This window comes from Rhamphochromis longiceps, linkage group LG5, assembly GCF_057381845.1.
Source record: "Rhamphochromis longiceps isolate RC_006_pf linkage group LG5, R_longiceps_female_GT1.1, whole genome shotgun sequence".
Taxonomy (NCBI): Eukaryota; Metazoa; Chordata; class Actinopteri; order Cichliformes; family Cichlidae; genus Rhamphochromis; species Rhamphochromis longiceps.
The window spans coordinates 6,739,325-6,758,684 of record NC_140561.1 but is presented as its reverse complement, the minus strand read 5'-3'; the positions used below and the strand labels follow the sequence as shown (position 1 = coordinate 6,758,684).

The 19,360-nt window shown below is 39.0% G+C and overlaps 1 protein-coding gene and 1 non-coding gene across 3 annotated transcripts in view; both read left to right on the top strand.

Annotated features, from left to right (window-relative positions):
• epha8 (eph receptor A8) overlaps positions 1 to 4,630 on the top strand; it is a 151,695-nt gene extending 147,065 nt beyond the window's left edge. For both annotated transcript variants that reach the window (XM_085405568.1, XM_085405569.1), the window contains one exon: positions 747 to 4,630. In XM_085405568.1, coding sequence (XP_085261694.1) covers positions 747 to 861 — 115 coding nt within the window. In that variant the 3' untranslated portion in view covers positions 862 to 4,630. The remainder of the gene's footprint in view (positions 1 to 746) is intronic.
• A 14,089-nt stretch (positions 4,631 to 18,719) lies between these two features.
• trnal-uag (transfer RNA leucine (anticodon UAG)) lies at positions 18,720 to 18,802 on the top strand. The gene has a single exon. It is a non-coding gene; the product is annotated as a tRNA-Leu (tRNA).
• The last annotated feature ends 558 nt before the right edge of the window (positions 18,803 to 19,360 follow it).

Below are 19,360 nucleotides of genomic sequence, written 5' to 3'. Positions count from 1 at the left end.
TGTCCATTAGTGTATATCCAAAAAAAGGCCATCTCAAGTATGAGGCGTTATAATATTTGCAGCTGATGGAATTACCGTATTTTCCAGACTACAAAGCGCACCTGAGCGCATCCTGTTTTGTACATACATTAGCCACTACTTTGAAGTTTGTTTTTCGCGCTACTTCGTACGGCACTACGTTACTTGGCGGACGGACATGTGACCAACATACCACTCTTGAACCCCGATACTGTGTGTCTGATCACATGTCCTTCCGCCAGGCAACCTAGTGCCGTACAACAGCGGAACAAACAAAACAAATCCTCTTATGATATCACAAAAATCACGGACAATCCATAGAAAAGCCGCACCTGACTAAAAGCCGCAGGGTTCAAAGCTTGTGCAAAAAGTAGCGGCTTATAGCCCGACAATTACGATAGTCCCTTATATAGTAACACTAGGGTAATGTAAGGCTCACTGAGCTCTGCCATGTCATATCTTTTTTTATTTAATTTTAATATCCAAATTTTGTTGATTGGGATTCTGTTGAAAGTAAACTGCTGGTATGAATCCACAAACCAAGCTGTGCTGCCATGTTCATTTTAGAGAGAAGAGGCTTCGTCTTGGAAAACCTTCTAAACAAGCTGTAGTTGTTCAGTTGTTTTCCTGATCACATGTCATAAACTTTAACACACTAACTGGGGCCTGTAGAGTCCAACTTTCATAAATCTTCAAATCTGATTTGTTTTTGTGTGTGTGCCATATAGGGATATCCAGAGGCTCGGGGTGACATTAATGGGCCATCAGAAGAAGATCATGACCAGCGTCCAGCTGATGAGGGCGCAAGTCCTCAACAAGAGTGTGCCGTCGGTGCACGTATAATTCCAATGCCGTGGTTTCTCTGCTAAAATCTGGAAACCCAGGCTTCTAAAAGGTCACGAGGGACTCCACTGGAAATAAAAGGATCAGAAAACTGGGAGATGTTGGGAACTTTCCAAGACTTTTCTTCAAGAGATGAAAGAACAAAATGTGAAAAGTTTTACTGACAGAACAAGTAAATAATGACTTCTTTGGGAAAAGTCCAACCTTTTATTTTGTTTTTTTTCCCAACCCAATTAAATTTTCTGAGTTTAAATGTCTTGTTTGTAAATGAAAAGACTGCCTTAATTAGCACAAATGATTTTATTGTATTCTACAAAGAGAAAATAATTTATCAATCATGAATTTACCAGAGAAATATGATTTGCGGAACCAGGCAATAGCAAGAGTGGATGGAGTGATGTAGTAAGTGGGGGTGGGGGGTTTAAATGTTTCGATGGCGCTTGAGAAGCTTGAAAAGAATGAGGTCCACAATGAAGCTCGAGCCGGGACAAAAAAAAAGTTGAGCAAAGTGAAATAGGGCTCACCCGAGTTGCCAGATCGCCTCCGCAGTGTAGAGGACCTATTTCACCTCGGGCTATTAATACCAACAACAGGCACATTTCTCCACCGCCCAACCTTGATGAATGACCCCAGGAGAGCCCAAGAGCCCTCTGCCCAGTCTGAAGCTGCACGGCGCACAACTATTGTACTCGGAAGATGTGTGTGATTCAGTTACAGTGCACTTTATTCTACAATCTCTCTGTGTTGTAGAGGTCTTGCAGTTGTGTCACAGATCTCTTTGCAGCCACAACTGCAACTAGATCTTCCTCCAGTCCTTTCAAAAGTTAGCTGTTTTAAAGAATAATAAGGAAATAATGAAGTAAAACATTAATAAACCCAAGAAGTAGAAGAGAAATCTAACATTTATTGGGGTTATACAGTAAATACATTGCTTATGAGATTTATTTCAGTCTTTTCTTCACTGCGTCAGAAAGCAGAAAAGAAAATATGTTGAAATATTATGCACTGTTATTCCATGTGCATAATATTAAGCAATGCTGGCCATTTTTATGGTGTGGTAAATGCTATAAATCGGATGTATTTTAAGTATATTTGGGCATATTTATTCCAAGTGCACTGTTATCTGAAATTCATTTCAAATCAGGTGTAAATGTGACGCAAGATGAATCCGTTTAGTTTGTAATGACCTTGAGAACAGCAGGTTGATGAATTGACCTTACTTCTTAAGTTCACTTGGCAAGAATGTGAGATCAAGCTAGTAAGCGTCGAACTGTTTTCATGCCAATGGTTTTAAAGTCTGTTTTCATCTTATTGTACTTTTCCTACAACATATGTTGTAGGATATCAAAGCAAATATTTCCTGAAACAAAACTATGTTTTATTGTTGCTTGAATGGGTCAGTGTGTCAAATTTACTGGAGTCTATAGGCGGAACTGAAATAGAGGTTTTAAACCTAGGATTTCATTAGTGGCCTGTAAGCACATGTTGTATATAAATGATACATGACACTCATTGGTTTCTGAACATTTTGATGCCTCAAAGTTAGCATTTTGCTGTGTTGCTTTTGGAGCCAGAAATTAGAACATTTACATAAAGGGTTGTGTGGTTAAATAGAGGTTAAGGGTATTAGGCTTGGTTAGCGAGTTGCATTCAGAGAGTCTATGCTTGCAACCCACAGTATCTGCTAATTAGTAGCAGACTAATAAAATACTAGAAGTTCCCTCAACAAAACTGGAGTACAAATTTCTTAGGCAGGATGTAAACCACAGCAGGCCATATTATTTACCAAATAAAATAAAATGCTACAAAGGGCATCGACAGCACAAACATGGCCAAGAAGTCCAGTTCAATGAAAAAAATTAGAGGAGGTGAGGATTTACGAGTGTACTGACAGTACACCTGTAAATCAAAGTGGCTATGCCTCTAACATCAGTATCCAGATTAACACATTATGACAGGAGAAGCTGTCATAAAAGCACCAGGCTGTAAATTTACTTTTAGCTGTCCTAAAGCTGGGAATTCAACGTTCTTCCTGAGATATTAGAGCGATCCAATTTTTTCCGACTTCACAGTGACTTCAAATTTAATTTCCCAGAGGTTACAACTTTATAATACAGCAGTTATTTTAAAAAACGTGTCAGTTTTAGACCACTTCTTATTTATATAGGTGGAAGGGTTATCTTTCACATGGCCTGCCAAGTTACAAGGCCATGAATGGATAAACCTAACTCTGGCTTTTTGCATTGAAGTGAGGCTTTCATCTGTAGGACAGCAAAGGAGTCAGCTGCAATGTGCTACCTCACCATTAAATCTTACACGGTAAAACTATTTTAGGCTGCTTCCTTATTCACGCGTGATTACCATAGTGGAGATTTCCATGTTTGATTTGGCAGAGGTTTTATACCAGATACACTTTCTGAAAAAAACCCAAAGAGCATCCTCCCGGGACCAGTGAACTTTTGCTTTTTAGGTAAACATTTAAACCACTACACTATAGAGACATTGTTCCTTTTCATTTTTAAAAAATAAATTTGTTTTTTATTGCCAGTTCACAGAGCTGTTAAGCTATGTTTAATGAAGGAGAGTGCTAAGCAGATATTTATCTGTTAGCAAGAAAAAAATCTACAAAATGCAAAATAAGTTACATGCATTTGTGAAATAAATGTAGCACAAATTTATATATTTGCCGATTTCCGTTTTCACATAAGAGAACACCTGTTTACTGAATATGGGTGTCAGTGTCCCAAATACTGAGCACCCAATGTTAGCTAAATCTATTCCATGTTGTTACCACCATTACACACAACAAATGTTTGTAGTCCTGATCAGGTCGATCTCAAAGTTCCCCATAAATGACAATGAAAATTACTAAGCATATTGTACATTTTTATATTTTGTACTTAAATAATCCCTTAACTAGTATTCCAGTAATAAGTTACTATAGCTTGCAATTGAAATTAAATATTAGGGTGAAAATTGCAAATTCTGTATCTTCTGAATAATATTTTACTGGGTGTGTTACAACTGGAAGCCCTCATACTATTTTGGCAGTTCATGAACAAAATGCTACAAAGCGTGTTTAGTTCAGTGAAACTTACTCCTGGGATTGAGCACTGACACTATTCAGTGCGATAAATCTGTATCCCAGCGTTCTGTCTTTCAATAATGGGATATAATACACATAAGCTACGCAAACTGTAAAATAAAGTGTTACTTCTGATCAAATGTGATCACACTGTTTACCTCAGTGTTTGAGGGAAAGGTTAAGAAGAACATGTAAGTAGAATGTTTATTTCGAGACACTATGAAAAAGTACATAATCAGTCCTAATTTATACCCCCCTCCCCCCGAGCCATCAGGAGAATGTCTTTTCTTGTGTACCTTGGTAGGTTTTTCCTCTAGATGGTTGATGTCAGTTTTTATTAGAAGAACCTCATGATATTTCATGAATATGTATTATAGTGGCATTTCACTACTGGTTTATTTTTCCTTTAGGATGCTTTTGAAGATACTGGACTGAAAACCCATATTTTATAAAGTTAGGATATGTTTTTGCTAGATGACTTGATTTATAATGTATACAGCAAGTTCAGTCACTGGAAGGAAGAAAAAAATGATAACAACCGAATTTATTCACCTTTCATTATTTATTCATGCTCATTTGTTTTCCAAATAATACAAATCAGAGAGGTTTTATTACAGTCAATGAATCATTCTTGTTGCTAATGATAAATCATTAATGTGCAAACTGTCCATAAATACACAATAAAGGAACGTTTGTCTGTGTGTGACTGCAACAATGATGTTGCGACTGTTTTTAACACAATGGTTTTTACTGTTTTTAATTGTTGCTGCACTAGCTTGAGTCATGAATGTATGCGCAACTTAAGCTTCATCAGAGCTGTTGGTGTTTTTTCACATTTGTTGTTTTAGTCAAATGAGTCCAGAACATGAAGTGTGATGAGCAGTTATCACTTTCTAGTTATTATATGCTTGACTGCATGAGCTGAGGGACTTTCCTGCTGGCACTGATTATTTTGTTATGCAACTGTGATTGATTACATCACTGTCAGGCAGCTGATCTGGGATCTTTTAGATTAGCAAAGCTGCTAGTTGAATTTCTACCTGCTTTGCTAGTATTAACCCTTTAAGACCTACCATAGAACCAAGTTCGCCAGAGCTTATATTATATTTTTACATGCTGTGGAGCCATTTTTGGGAGCATTTCAAGTTGCTATACATCAATACAACCATTATAGCCCAAACTTTAATAATATGTCTGCATTAGGTGCATAGTAATTACATAAATTGCAAAAAAGTGCAATAAACTACAAAAAAATTGAAAATCGTTTTTGTTTTTTTAACATATATTTCTAATTAGAGAAATTTAAGAGGCTTATCCCTCAAACCTGTAAATACAAAAAAGTTACACAAACTAGTTTCCCACCACAGGAAATTTATTTTGAGTGTCTTCATGGTTTTATTTTTGAAATACACCAATTTTTATATACTGCAGGAAAAACGAAAATAAATATTATAGTGCAAATTTGCAAAATAACAGCATATGCATCAAAATAAACTATTTCCAGCAGTGCAATATGAGTCCTAAGCATCCCAGAAACGACACAGAAAGTCATAAACTCAAACATAACTTTTTAAAACACATAACAAGTAAAACACAAGCTCATAAAGCCCCGATCGTAAAAAACTACATTTCCGCAAAACGACGTCACTTCCGGTTTCGGGCAGGTCATGCGGTCATGTGATAGTTCGCGCTGATGGATGTAGGAAGTGTTACAAACAGCTGATGGATCGGCGAAGCGTGTTTCTGGAATATTATGTTTTTGTTGCTGCAAGTGATTTTTATGCAGTTTTTGCAAAGCTATATGTGGAAGGAAACTGTGACCTAGGACAAGCTGATGGCATAAGATGTAAGTACAACTCCTCCAGTTTCATATGCAAAAAAAATTATTGCGCTAGCTCACGTGGTTGCAGAGCTACCGGGATTTAAAAATAGTTAGCAAAACAGCGTGCCCGCTCCGATCGGCTGTAAAGGGTTAAAGACCTCTGAAAAATAATTTTGTAACTGCAGTTGAAAACATGACTGGTTTTAGTAGATTTCTATTGAGAAATAAAAAATATCCTTAAACTAAAATATCTATGTGACAGCATCCCATCCAACAGATGGCTAAAGAGCAGCCAATTTGCACCATGAAAATGAAAACAATTACATGTTATTTTTAAATGTATCTGTGACTAAGTTAAACACAGCATCTCTTTTTACGTAAGATTTGTGTGAAATATACTAAATGTATGTGAGTATATATATTTGAAACATTTTTTATTGCTATAATTCACATTAACAGTCACATCAAGGCACTATATAACTGCAAAGAAAATGCCGTACATTAACAGTGAGAAAACCCAAACAATCAGATGACTGAATATGAGCAGTGACGGTGGGAAGAAAAAAAAACTCCCTTTTGACAGGAAGAAAACTCTGGCAGAACCAGGCGAAGGGAGAGCCAGTCATCTATTATGAACGCTTACCGGTAAGCAGAAAGAGAAGAGAGCGGAGGGAGACAGGACCAGAGGGACACTGTGGGTGACAGAGAGCTTGGGTTTAATAATTACCAATGATTAAATGCAATAGTGGTGTATAAATAGAGTTATACACAGAGACTGAAAAGAGGTGGGTGAAGAAGAAATGCTCAGTGTATCATGAGATGGACTGAGCATCAATAGCCCACAATGACACCAGAAATCCAATATCAGCAAATTCCATGTCAAATCATAACCTCATGGGGTGGTTATAGCTCAGGAGGTAGAGTAGGTCATCTATGAATCAGAAGGTTGGTGTTTCTATCCCTGTCCAGTCTGCACGTCAGATATCCTTGGGTAAGATGCTAACCCCAAGCTGCTCTTTGATGCAGCCATCGGATTATGACTGTGTGTAAATGTTAGATATAAAGCACTTCAATAGAAAAAGCATAGAAAAAGTGCTTGTATGAATAAATGAATGAGGTAAGCTGTATAGAGTGCTTTGAGTGCTCAGGTAGAGTAAAAAAGTGCTGTATAAGAACCAGTCCATTTACCATGGCTTTAAAGACGGAGAGAGAAGAGACAGAGAGCAGATAGAACCAAATTATAATATTCAAAAGGTTTAATATGATATGTTTTGAGTTGAGCATTTACAAGAATACCATTATTGTTAACTGTAAAGGATGTGCATTACCAACTAAAACTACACAACTGAAAATATAATATTATTATTATGTTTTGTTACTAATGTGAGAAAATTAGCACACATGTGATATATTTTAATTGTACATAACGACTGTGATCTGAGAGGCATGTTTTAAACCAGGCATGTAAAGTACCAATGGAACAATAGATTCTAGTCTCTTCAAGAAAATATCATCAGCGATTATGTCAAAGGAAGTATAGTTAGGAGTGCAGAGTCTGCTTACATCAGTAGACCACGTGTGATTTTGACCAGGGCTGTCTCTGAAAACCATACTGAAATTAAGTATTATTAAGGTGAGTGAGGTAAATCTGCATAGCAACACTTTTTCATACATTTTTGAAAGCAAAAGTAAACTAGCACTAGGACCATAATTATTTTCACTGAAAGCGTCTGCACTTGGTTTCTAAAGAACTGGAATTATCACAGCTGTTTTGAGGGGTAAAGGAACAAAGCCAGTGATTAGGTTTTCCCTAATCTGTGTTAATGCCAGTAAAAGGCAAGAAACTGAGAGGACAAACTGGATTTAACCACATGAGTGGGAAGTGGGTTAAAATAACAAGTGGAAAGTTTACATTTCTTAATAAATTCCAATATTTCCTCAACAATCAGGAGTTTAAGCTAGAAAGAAGAGAAGGGGGATCATTCAATATATTACCTAGAAGACTCAGCTGTTGGCATATTACTATTAAAAATTTGTCAAGTTGTCAAACAATATTGTTTATAGTAGAGAAAAAAGTCCAAGTATTCCTTTCACCAGACCTTATTAGTGTTGCATAATATTCAGGTTTATCTGTAGACACAGCATCCTTGCAGTGGTCAGTTTTGGGAAGGTTACTTTTAAAATGTATTCCACTACAGATTACAGAATACATGCCCCAAATGTATTTTGTAACATATTCCGTTACGTTACTCAATACCATACCAATAGCAACTAGATCTTAATATAAAATGAGTAACAGTAGGTGGACATTAGGTAAGGCTGCACTTTTCGCAGCGATCTTCTATAGAAAACTATTCCGCGCGTATATAAAACAGGTCCGCAGCTCCGAACCGTAGTAAAGGGACCTCTGGCTAATACGTCGGGTTCGTGTCGGACTCGTAGCTGAAAACTAGCTTTACTTTGTTGTCTGGGTCAACTTTGCTAGCAGAGACAGAGAGAGGCGTTGAAAGGCTGCTCCAAAGGAACTTATTGTTTCAGAGAAAAACACGAACACAGTGTACAGTCGAGTCTTAACAGCTTACTTACAACTGGGCTCATCAGGCACTCTTCTTGGCTGCAGGTTATTATTATATTTGCATGCTTCCATTTCCCGTTTCTGCACGGTGACAACTCGTACTTTTCCACTCTCCTTTTTCTCCCTCCCTCGCTCACAGACACTTAACTGGTATGACAGTCCATTCTCCCTGCAGCATTCTTTAGGCTGATGCCTATTGCCTTCATATTAAATAATTTTTGTGAATAATTTTTTCAAATATTTCTTCACGTCATATTGCGGGCCGCAAGTAGAGGTGACATGGGCCGAGAGATTGAGACACAGACATTAGAGCCTCTTAATGTGTGTTTTGTTTGGGTTTGTATTCCGTTACTCCCCAACACTGGCAGTGGTGCATGTGTTGATAATACATATCCTAATGAAAAACAAGACTAGCCTTTGTACAAAGGCGTTCTAAGCAGTAGTGATGTGTCGGTCGCGAACAAAACGGCTCTTACAGCCGACTCTTTGAAGTGAGCGACGTGAGCCGTGGTTTTTTTTTTCTTTCTCTCACCCTCTCTCGCACTTTTTTTCTGCTTCACTCTGCACGGGACATGTGCTTTGCACTGGGAAGAGGGGGGAGGGGCGATAGTTACACTCGCAGTAGCACAGGAACAGAGCGGGAGGGAGAGAGAGAGAGAAAGAGAGCCAGGGACAACAACGTCACATTAGAAAGGTATAGTAATCATCCACAACTATTTTCAGTTGCAGATGATAAAGGATTCAGAAAGTTTATTCATGCAGGTCCATATGACAGAGAATATGCATGTTCTTTTTGTTTTCATATATTAATTTATATTTAATTGTGTTGTGGTTTGCAGTGTTTTGTGTTGTTTCACTTTAAATTTGTTTAAAAGGAAAAAGCTGAAAATTTAAATAGTTAAAAGTTGAAATGTAAATAGTTGGTTTTTGTATTATATGATTTATTTATTACATTTTATGTGGAGTGAATAAATAAAAATACATTTAATGTATATTTAAAGTATATTTACAGCACATACAAACCCCCAAGCATGTACAAACTCCAAAACACGTACAAAAGACAACAGAAGTGCTCCAAAATGCTAGGAGCAGTGTTGAGCTTTTGTTACCTAGTGGCTACACAAGCCAGGAAGTACCAACCGGATTTGGTGTGTGGTAGTAACAGGTAAATTAACATTTTTTGGAATTATTTGAATATATGTGAGTGCTTGTGTATAAATACACAAACAATACACATATGCTTTCATGCTTTCAATTGTGTAATTTAAGTGCTCTAGGTAGCTCTGTTTTGGAAGTTCAGTTAACGCTAGAAATGTGTTTTGGACAGCCGGTTCTCTAAAAAGAGCCGGAAATCCCATCACTACTAATGCTGGGCTTACACTGTGCGATTTTTTCAGTCACGCAATTCAGCTCCTGCTCAAACTGTACGATTGACACGCAGGGGTTAGAAGTTCATAGGTCACGATGCAGGGTCTCACACTATACGGCCTGATGCGACCCGAGTGCTCAAACTGTGCGTCCATAAAATGAAGGTTATAACAGAAAATCTGTCACTCTCTCTCTCTGTCTTTCACTCACACAGACACACCACCACCATCAACTTTGCTAAATTGCTTATGAAAAACATTGATCAAGCAGCTGTGATTGAGCAGCAATGTAAATCCAACTATTTTCACGGTTGTTGTGGTCGTGATAATTTTGTGAGGCCACATCGAAAAGGCTCGGATGAGCTTTCCAAAGTTCTACAAGTTGTGCCTCCATCGCTTGTGTCCAGATCACACGCTGCACTGCCGTGCTGCTCCATCTCTCCATCTGCCGTGCCAGGTAATATTCAGAGTATGTTTTTTTTGAAAGAAGGAAGTTATAATTTAAGGGGTTTTTGTAACTTCAAAACAATGAAGGTACGTACTACAAGAAAAGGCTTTTGTGTTTCTGTTCAAGGAGTGAAACTATGGAACAAACTGAATATGGAATTAAAGCAATGTCCAAACATAAAACTGTTCAAAAAGAGTTATAAAAATATGATCTTCTCGATCTATAAAGAAAAGGAAAATATTTAAATATTTAAATTAAGTGAATGTCTCTATTTAAAAACAAACAAAAAATTCATGATGTGATATTATAGTATATAGTATATCAGAAATCTGTTCACTATTTTTATTACAAATTATATCAGTAAGGAAGCTGACTAAATATTCACTGATAATTTATGGGACAGGGGTGGGATTAAATAAGTGTATACTTCTTCCCACTCCCTTTCAACATGTAAATTAATCAGAATGTTTTTTTGTATGTAATTTGTATAGTATTTTTTTTCTCTCTTATTTCTTTTCTAAATGTACTTGTATATTGTTCACATGTTGAAATAAATTACCAATCAATCAATCAATCAATCAATCTTTTTCACCGACATTTATATGTTTGCGTGTGCGCAGTGTGAGAAGCTGACGCCCTCACGACAGTTGTTGTGGCCGGACCAGGCGTAGCACAGGCAGAAGCCGGACCAGGCAACGGCATATTTGTAATTTGGAAAGAACAGTTTGGTGCTTACATCAAACTTCTTCCATTCTTTCCATCTTCACAAACATTTCTGGCATTGTAAGCTTTCAGAGAGAGATTGTGTGGAGAAGTGCTGCATCATTTAAGCAAGACCCTCATACTGTCCAAAAATTATCTTTAATGGATGACTTTCCTTATTTCAGTGAGGGCAGTGTTCAGGAAAATTCATTTAGAAAACACCCGTGTTAAAGCAAACCATCATTATGTGCTCTGCTTGGTCATATACAGGGAGTATATTTATAATCACCACGAGGTTTTTGAGAACTTGCAACTTGACAGAGCCCTGAAGATCACCCTGCAATACTCAAGCTAAAAGCTACTGTCTTCTCTATTATACTGATTGGAGGAGCTTTTGACTAAATAGCTTTTTTGTCTGTGGGAATGAGCCCTGACCCAGCTTTGAAACATTATTTTGTTTACAGCCAGAAAGGGAATGGTCTGGTGAATCTGTTTCAGAGTAATTGTCCTTTCCTTCACCTTAGGAGGGCTGCTCCGAGATAATCCTCTCCTTAGTGAAACGAGACCTAACACAACATCATTAATCTCATTATTAAGGCCATGTTGCTTTGTTGCCATTGAGTCCCACGCCCAATTATCAGATGCTACCCTGTCTTCGTGATGATGCTTATTCCCACATATCACTGACAACAATCTCTGCTGTCCCCTGACTGACTTTTCTTGAGTGGCAGTTATAGCACTCTGTATCTGTAGTCACAAACCCTCAGAGCACTTGTGTCCATGCGTCCCCCCCGTCATGTTGGTTGCGATCACAGCGCAAAGCCGATCATGACAGCAAGTGGTTTTGCCATTTCTTATCGCCTCACAGCAGGTCCACGTTGCCAGCAGAAAACAATATACACGGATTTAAGCGTTTATTGTCAAGTTTGCTTCTGTCGTTAAAGAAGTACAACAATAAAAATTCATTAACACACTCTCAAATCTATGTAAATCTCTGCAGAGTTGTAATGAAGTCTTTGTGAATAACCTTGGAACAATGCATGTTCATAACTCACTGCTGTAATTCCCTCTATATATTTCATCAGGAAAACACTGAAAGAAGCTCTCATTGGAGACTGCCTCAACAGTTCACTTTATAACTGGTTTAGTTTTTATTCCCCACTGTGAGCTCTAAACAGAACATCACCTCCACTATTACACAGTAGTTTATTTGACTGGGAGAAAGGTTTCATCACCAGCTGGATTAATTTGTCACTGTTCTACTTGAGATACAGTAGGGCTGGGCAATATATCGAGTTTTTAAATATATCGATATATTTTTATACGAGATATGAGATGTGACAGTTACATTATAATTACACTTGTGGAACCGCAAGTTTGCCTCTCTTTCATCCACTTTTGTCTCTACGCAACGTTACTCTGCCTCGCCTCTCTCCTTCACTGAACATAACTCCCCTATTGCTTCACCTGCAGGCAAAGACAAGATGGACACAGCAGCTATCAAAGAGGAGCTGGTTGATAAAAAGAAACCATTTTGAGATTACTATTTTAGTGCTGCAGCGTTACTCTCGTTAAAACATCATTAACGTCGTAACTGTATTAACGCGGCAAATCTCCGTTAACGAGTTACCGTGGATCGCCCCATTTGTGGGACTGCACGGCGTCAACGCGTTAGCTTTGCTGTTAGCTCGTTAACGCCGTGCAGCTAGCACTACTAGTATTTTCACAGTTTACAACAGCGGCATGAAGTGCAAAATGAAGAGTGTGTGAAACTGCGTGCTGTATCCGAGACCGCGAAGTCTCCCAGCTTCCTGCCCCAAAACAAATCAACTTACAAAACTCAAAAAAAATATACCGTATTTTTCGGATTATAATCGTACACTAAAATCCTTTCATTTTCTCAAAAATCGACGATGTGCCTTATGTAGGAATTCTGGTTGTGCTTACTGACCGCGAACCGATTTTATGTGGTCCACGGCGCTCAGCAATTTGTCAAAAATGTTTTAGTACGACTTTGCTAAGCTACGAAGCCGCACCACTTGATGGATTGTCGGAGCATTATGACTGGCGTAGACAGGAGCCTCGCAAGACATGCATACTGTGCTTCAACATAATATTACCGTATTGTGTGCGTATAAGGACAACAAATGGCACCTGTAAGAGACACAGTTAGGAAGCGGATTTCAAACTCCAGGCTGTCAGTCACGCAGTAGAACTTGGGAACAGAGCAGCTGCAAAATCTGCCTTTGTTATTATGCTCAGCGTTTAGTTTACATTTTGACTGCACAATTGTGAGTGTTTTGTTATATACAAAAACAACATTGCTTTATTTTATTTATGGATAATTATTATTTAATAAATGCTGATAATTTATTTCTGACTAATTTTTTCATGTACATCTGTGCTGTATGTTAATAAAAGAGCCTGTGTGACATCTGGGACACAGTGAGAGTAAGAACTCTCTTTTTGTTCTTACTTTATGGCTTTAACAAAATATCGAGATATATACCGTGTATCGCCATCCAGCTAAAGAATATCGAGATATGAATTTTGGGCCATATCGCCCAGCGCTAGTTAATAGAGAAAAGAAGAATGAGATGCTCTTAGTTCAGTGTTAAAGAGCCTAAAACAGGTCTTTGCATCAACATGGAAATATTACATTTCTGTGCTGACAATTGTTTTTAAAGATCATATTCAGTGGTTCGGGGTTCTACAAAAAATGCTAGTAAGTTTGTTTACATGTATTTAGATGAGCTTTCTTTAGATATCGTTAATAAGCAGTTGAACTGGTGTCAGTTGAGTGCAGAAGTCTCAGAGAAGGAAGATTACCCTTGTTCTCTGACCTTAGCAAACACTTTGTCTGATGATGTTAATGGTGATGTTCATTTTGTAAATGTTGTTCCCATTAGAGTCAAAAAGGCAGGATACACTTCAGGGACAAACATCCTTAGCCAGATAAAAGGTAGATATAGCCCCCATAATATTACCCATTGGTTTGGAGATCATACATACATGAGCATTAGCATTTTGGCTATCATGTTGTATTTTTGAAACTATAAATTATATGGATCTGTTATGGCTGCCAGTATCTTCAATTTGGTTAACTAAAGGATATTTTAGTGTAAGTATTAGTTTTGTTTAGTAGAAAAAGTGGTGTTGCCATCTCTCAGTGATTCAGAAGATTTTCCACTTGGGCATCTCGTGACGACAGCCTACGCTCAGCCTTTGACAGAATGATAAAAATTTATGATGACTTGATGCGCCCTGAAGCAGCGCTGACCTACCCGCATTTTGAATTAATTCATGACTGGCTTTACCGAGTGAGTCGTGACACTCGCACAGAGAAGGAACACACCCAGTTGTTCCCTGATGGTGCGCATTGTGCCCGGAATGTCAGCTGGTTTACCTGGTTAAGCTGCGCCCATTACCGTTAATGGAGATCCCATTTAAGCATATTAGCATGGACTGGAGTGCACATGGACATGGCTTTGTGTTAGTTCTGGTGGATTATATAAAGCCAAATCCCAAAGCAGTCTCACTGCGCACCATTTTTGCAAAGAGTGTGGCGCAGGTGCTGTTTCGGGTCATCTCTCAAATCAGATTCCCGAAAGAGATACTGACCAACTACAGAACATCATTCATATCTCGCACAGTAAAATGCTGTACAAATCTTTGGGCATTAAATCTGTTCGGCCCAGCATCTACAACACTCAGACTGATCGGTTGGTGGAGCAGCTGAATAAGACTTTAAAGCCCATGATTCGTAAGTTCATTAAAAAGGATGAACGCAATTCGGATCACTCGGGAGGTGCTTGAAGTGAATTACTGAAAATCACGGGGGTGTTGGAACTGATTAAAGAAAACTAGGGGTAAGGTCCAACCCCAGCTAAAAGTGAGATACGTCCTGGATCTGAGAGCAAAGCTGCACACAATGGGGAGGTTGTCACAGGAAAATTTGCTCCAGGCCCGGGAACGGCAACAGCGCCTGTACAACAGAGGGGCTAGACTCAGGCAGGTTTCGCCAGGAAACAAAGTGCTTTTATTACTCCCGCCTATCAACTTAGTGTTACTCGCCAAGTGGCAAGGACCCTTCCTGGTCAAACGGCGGATGGGTGATATTGACTATGAGGTGGTACGGTCGGACAGGGCAGGAGCCTTACAGATATATCACCTCAAACTTCTTAAAGCATGGAGAGAAACTGAAAATGCTTCTCTGGTGAGCCTGGTTGGGGAGAGAGATGAGTTGGGGCCGGAGTTGCTAAATTCCACCATTCCCACCTCCCTCCATTGTGATAACCATCTCACACAGGCCCAGAGGGTAGATGTTGTTGCGTTACAGATGTGTTCACCAAAAAGGAGGTGAGACAGTTCCTGGGGCTGGCTGGGTACTACCACCGGTTTGTTCCTGGCTTTGCGGAGCTGACTAGCCACTTGACTGATCTCACCCAAAAGGTTTCCCCCAGATCTGGTCCAGTGGATGGAGCAGTGCCAGGCGGCATTTGTGCAAATGGGAGCCACTGCTCCACACACCTAACTTCTCCCTCGCTTTTACTCTGCAGACAGATGCCTCGAACAGAGGGCTGGGGGCCATTTTGTCCCAGCAGGTAAGGGGTCCACCGCCCGGTCCTCAACATCAGCTGACAGACCAAAAAGGAAAATACTGCATGATCGAAAAGGAGTGCCTGGATATCCAGTGGGCAGTCGACTCCGTCCTGTATTACCTCCTGGGAAACTCATTCACCCTCTGCTCAGACCATGCGCAGAGGGTACCAACGCCTGGATCACCAAGTGGTATCTGGCTTTGCAGCCCGTTAACTTCAAGGTGGTTCATAGGCCAGGTGCACTAGTCTCAAAAACTCTGGATGCAACACAAGGACAAACTAATCAACATATTTGTTCTAGTTGTACCTTGAGGTGGCTGTTGTTGTAATTTGGTGTAACATAAATACAACTGAATTGAAATTAATTCTGGGATATTTGTACCACACCATGAGCCATAGTATTAGTAAGATGCTCATGGAAAATACTGCTCATGAAAAGTAGAATGATCCAGCAGTACACACAGTGAGCAGGTCCAGATTAATGACTAATAGTGGATGAGGCCTAGCAGATGCCAGCTACCTGTATTGGGACACCTGTCAAACAACAAAGCAACATCTCTTATTCAATTACTATCTAGGTGTATGAATTAAAAAAATACACCCCATTCAGAGTTTTTATGAGTTGGGGGGAAACTACCCAAAACAATTCTATGTATGACTACTGTATATATGGCCATTCGGTCTATAGGGATTAACTCAATTTTGGAATGAGCGGCAATGAGATGAGCAGCAATTTTGTCAATTTCAATGTTTGTTTCATTTTTCAGCTCTAAATACAAAGATGGCAACAAGAAAAGGTTTAGCTTAAAGCTACACAATGAGATTTCACTAACCATTAGAAGTTCACCCTCTGTTGGTCTGCTGCCCCTCTGTTGGTCTTCCTTGGTCTCTTGTGTTCTGGGGGCCTCTGGATGTCTGGAGTTTTGATCTCCTCCATACCTGCTTCATGCCCTGGAGGACGGGGCTGTGGCCCCCCCACACCCTCTAGCAGATCATTACATGAAGGAACCTTTTAAAAAAAAAACAAAAAAACAAGCACATCCATGCTCACAGGTGTACACACGGGTGATCACACCCACAAACTACACCCTTTTTGGCTCCTACCTCAAAGCACACTGTGTTCTGTTGATCTTATGTGCTGCACAATAATGTTTAATATTTAGTATTTACTGTCATATTCCCATATATCATTGTGATGTTGTTTATTCTATTACTCTTGTTCTCTTCTGCTTGTTTTCTTTTTTCTTTCTCAGCAGGCGATCCAGGTGATTGATATATGCATTTTTTTTTCTTCTTCTTTTTTTCTGCTCATTCTGTTGGTTTTTGTCTTTTGCCCTTCTCCCCCGTCACTCTTCTCAGCTGTTTCTCTTTCCCTCTTTCTTTCTCCCCTTCTTTCCCCCAGTCAAGTCTGTCCCGTATTCAGTAAGTGAAAATAAAATAAACAATAAAAGGTGAATCAAATGGACCATTACGGCAAGGCTGGGATGGTCAATTTGGTAAAGTAAATCCGTTGGGCATCTTTCTTCGCCTTTAGACAACAATTCTGATGCAAAAGAGCCAAACGGGACAGGCAAAAAAAAAGAAAAGAAAAGAAGAAGTTCACCATTCATTTTAATTTTTGACCATTCTTCCAAATGCTCATTCGTGAGGTCAGACAATGACATTGGAAAAGAAGACCTAGCTCGCAGTATCTGCTCTACTTCAATCCAAAGGTGTTCTATCTAGGTCTTGAAGTCAGGACTCTGTACAGGCCAGTCGAGTTCTCCCACACCAAAACTAACTCATCCGTGTTTTCATGGACCTTATTTTGTGCACTGGTATGCTCTTATATTGGAACAGAAACTGACCAAAATGTTTTGATATGCAGGGATAACTAAGGGGCTGAGCTGCTTTACCTGCCATAGCAGATAATAGCAGTTAGGTGGAAAGAATGGAAAGTTGATTCCATATTTACTTGGTTCCAAGCACATTCAGATTAATAAGTGACACCAAATAATTTCTGTAATAATAAGAAGAAGAGAAAGGTGTATGAATTATGCCTTACAATTTAAAAAGGACTGAATAAACACAGCAGATAGATACGTTAATGATAACTTAACACATCTAAGCAAAAATCACTGTGTCAAAATGGAGTTAATAATAATATTGTTTACTCAATGGTAAATATGAGTTCGTCTGGTGTCACGACTGTTGAGTAACATGAAAAGCTTCCAGTGATTGTCAGTGCAGACAGTGAGTTTGACAATATATTGTCTATGCACCATTTTTCCCAAACATCATTTAATATGCATATATTCACGATTTAATTGTGTAGCTCTGTAAACAGGTCATATATTATACATAAAGTACACACAGACTAACAAAATAAACATACATATAGAAATTGAAATGAAATACAGGTAAGTAAACGTAACACTCCACATAGTCACCTGGATTCCGTGTCATATGTGAACAGGTCATAGTGTTAATACTGAAAAGAGAAAAGAATCTGTTGAATTTTCCTTGTACTGAAAAGTCAGGGACCCATGTGACACAACTGAAAGAGCCATGCACCACATCTCATGCAATGAAGGGGCTCTGCAAACTGAACCTTGGCATTAGGTCATGTCTTTTATTCAGAAACTCTGACCCATGTGTGTAAATATTTAGGAGACCTGGTGACATAATGTGTATGGCGAAGTGCTGTACTGAAGCCAGGCTTTTAAAATGAAATCTGAGGAATCACAAAGACGCCTGTGCTCACATATCAGTTTTCACATCATATCTTAAAGATTAGTGGTGCGTCACTAACCCTTTCCCTGGATTTTGAGGCAAAAACTGAAATGATCATCATTGGTTTATGAAGTCCACAATAACATTACAGAACAGATCATTAATATGATTCAGTTCAAATACTGTGAGTATATTATATCACCAATTACAACCAGTGACATTACTGGTTATAGCGATCATTTTGGCAATCTTTGAAACAGTCATATGTATCAGAACTTTAAAGACTGCAGTAACACTTGTGTTATATTGCACAATGGATGTACTGGAACTACTGCAGGACTACATGAATGGAAGGAGCACTGATGAGCAAGCAGATTTCTGCACATCAACATTCATGATGTGCTTTGCATTTACTGTGCATGGTTAACACTGTGAAGTCAGTGTCAGTGATGAATCTTGGCAATCAGAGGACAAAGCAAATAATCTCTGTAAAACACTGGTGTAGAATTAGGACTCGGAGCTAGGTGCTACAGGTCATCATCAAGTGTCAGAATGGCTGAGTGGTCAAAGGCGCTGTGTTTAGGCTGCAGTCTCCTCTGGAGGCGTGGGTTCAAATCCCACTCCTGACAGGAAATTTCTGCTGCTATGTTAACTCAATTTCCCCCTGGGATTAATAAAGCTTGTCTCATCATCAGTTGTAACTTAGTCCTCAGGATACTCAATTTAAGCATGCAAAAGAAAACACATTTGCAAGTGTATTGTAATTTATACAGGCAATGTTCCCTGCAATGGGCTTATGCACTATTTTATACTGATTGTAAAGAAAAGATGAGACAGGAACGTCACACAGAGTTTTTGAAGTCTTTGAACTTTTAGTATATATCGAGTATGTGAACTTTTTTCTCTTTTTTTGGAGCCAGAATTAGTGATTAGGTTGGAGGGTAGAGTCTTGCTGCATCCATATAAACTATGAGGTTGCACTGCACAGTATGTACTCGGACAGTGTGTAACAGAGAGCAAGCCGTACTGTCAGAGAATTCCATTAAAAATGCTCCAAAAGGCACCAACAGCATAAAAAAGGCAGAGAGGTCCAGGTCAGTGAATTGAGAGGCCTAGCTGACTGGTTACATCTTCCCGTGTCAGCACAGAGACAGTCTGTAACTTAGCCACAACTTTAGGATGTGTAA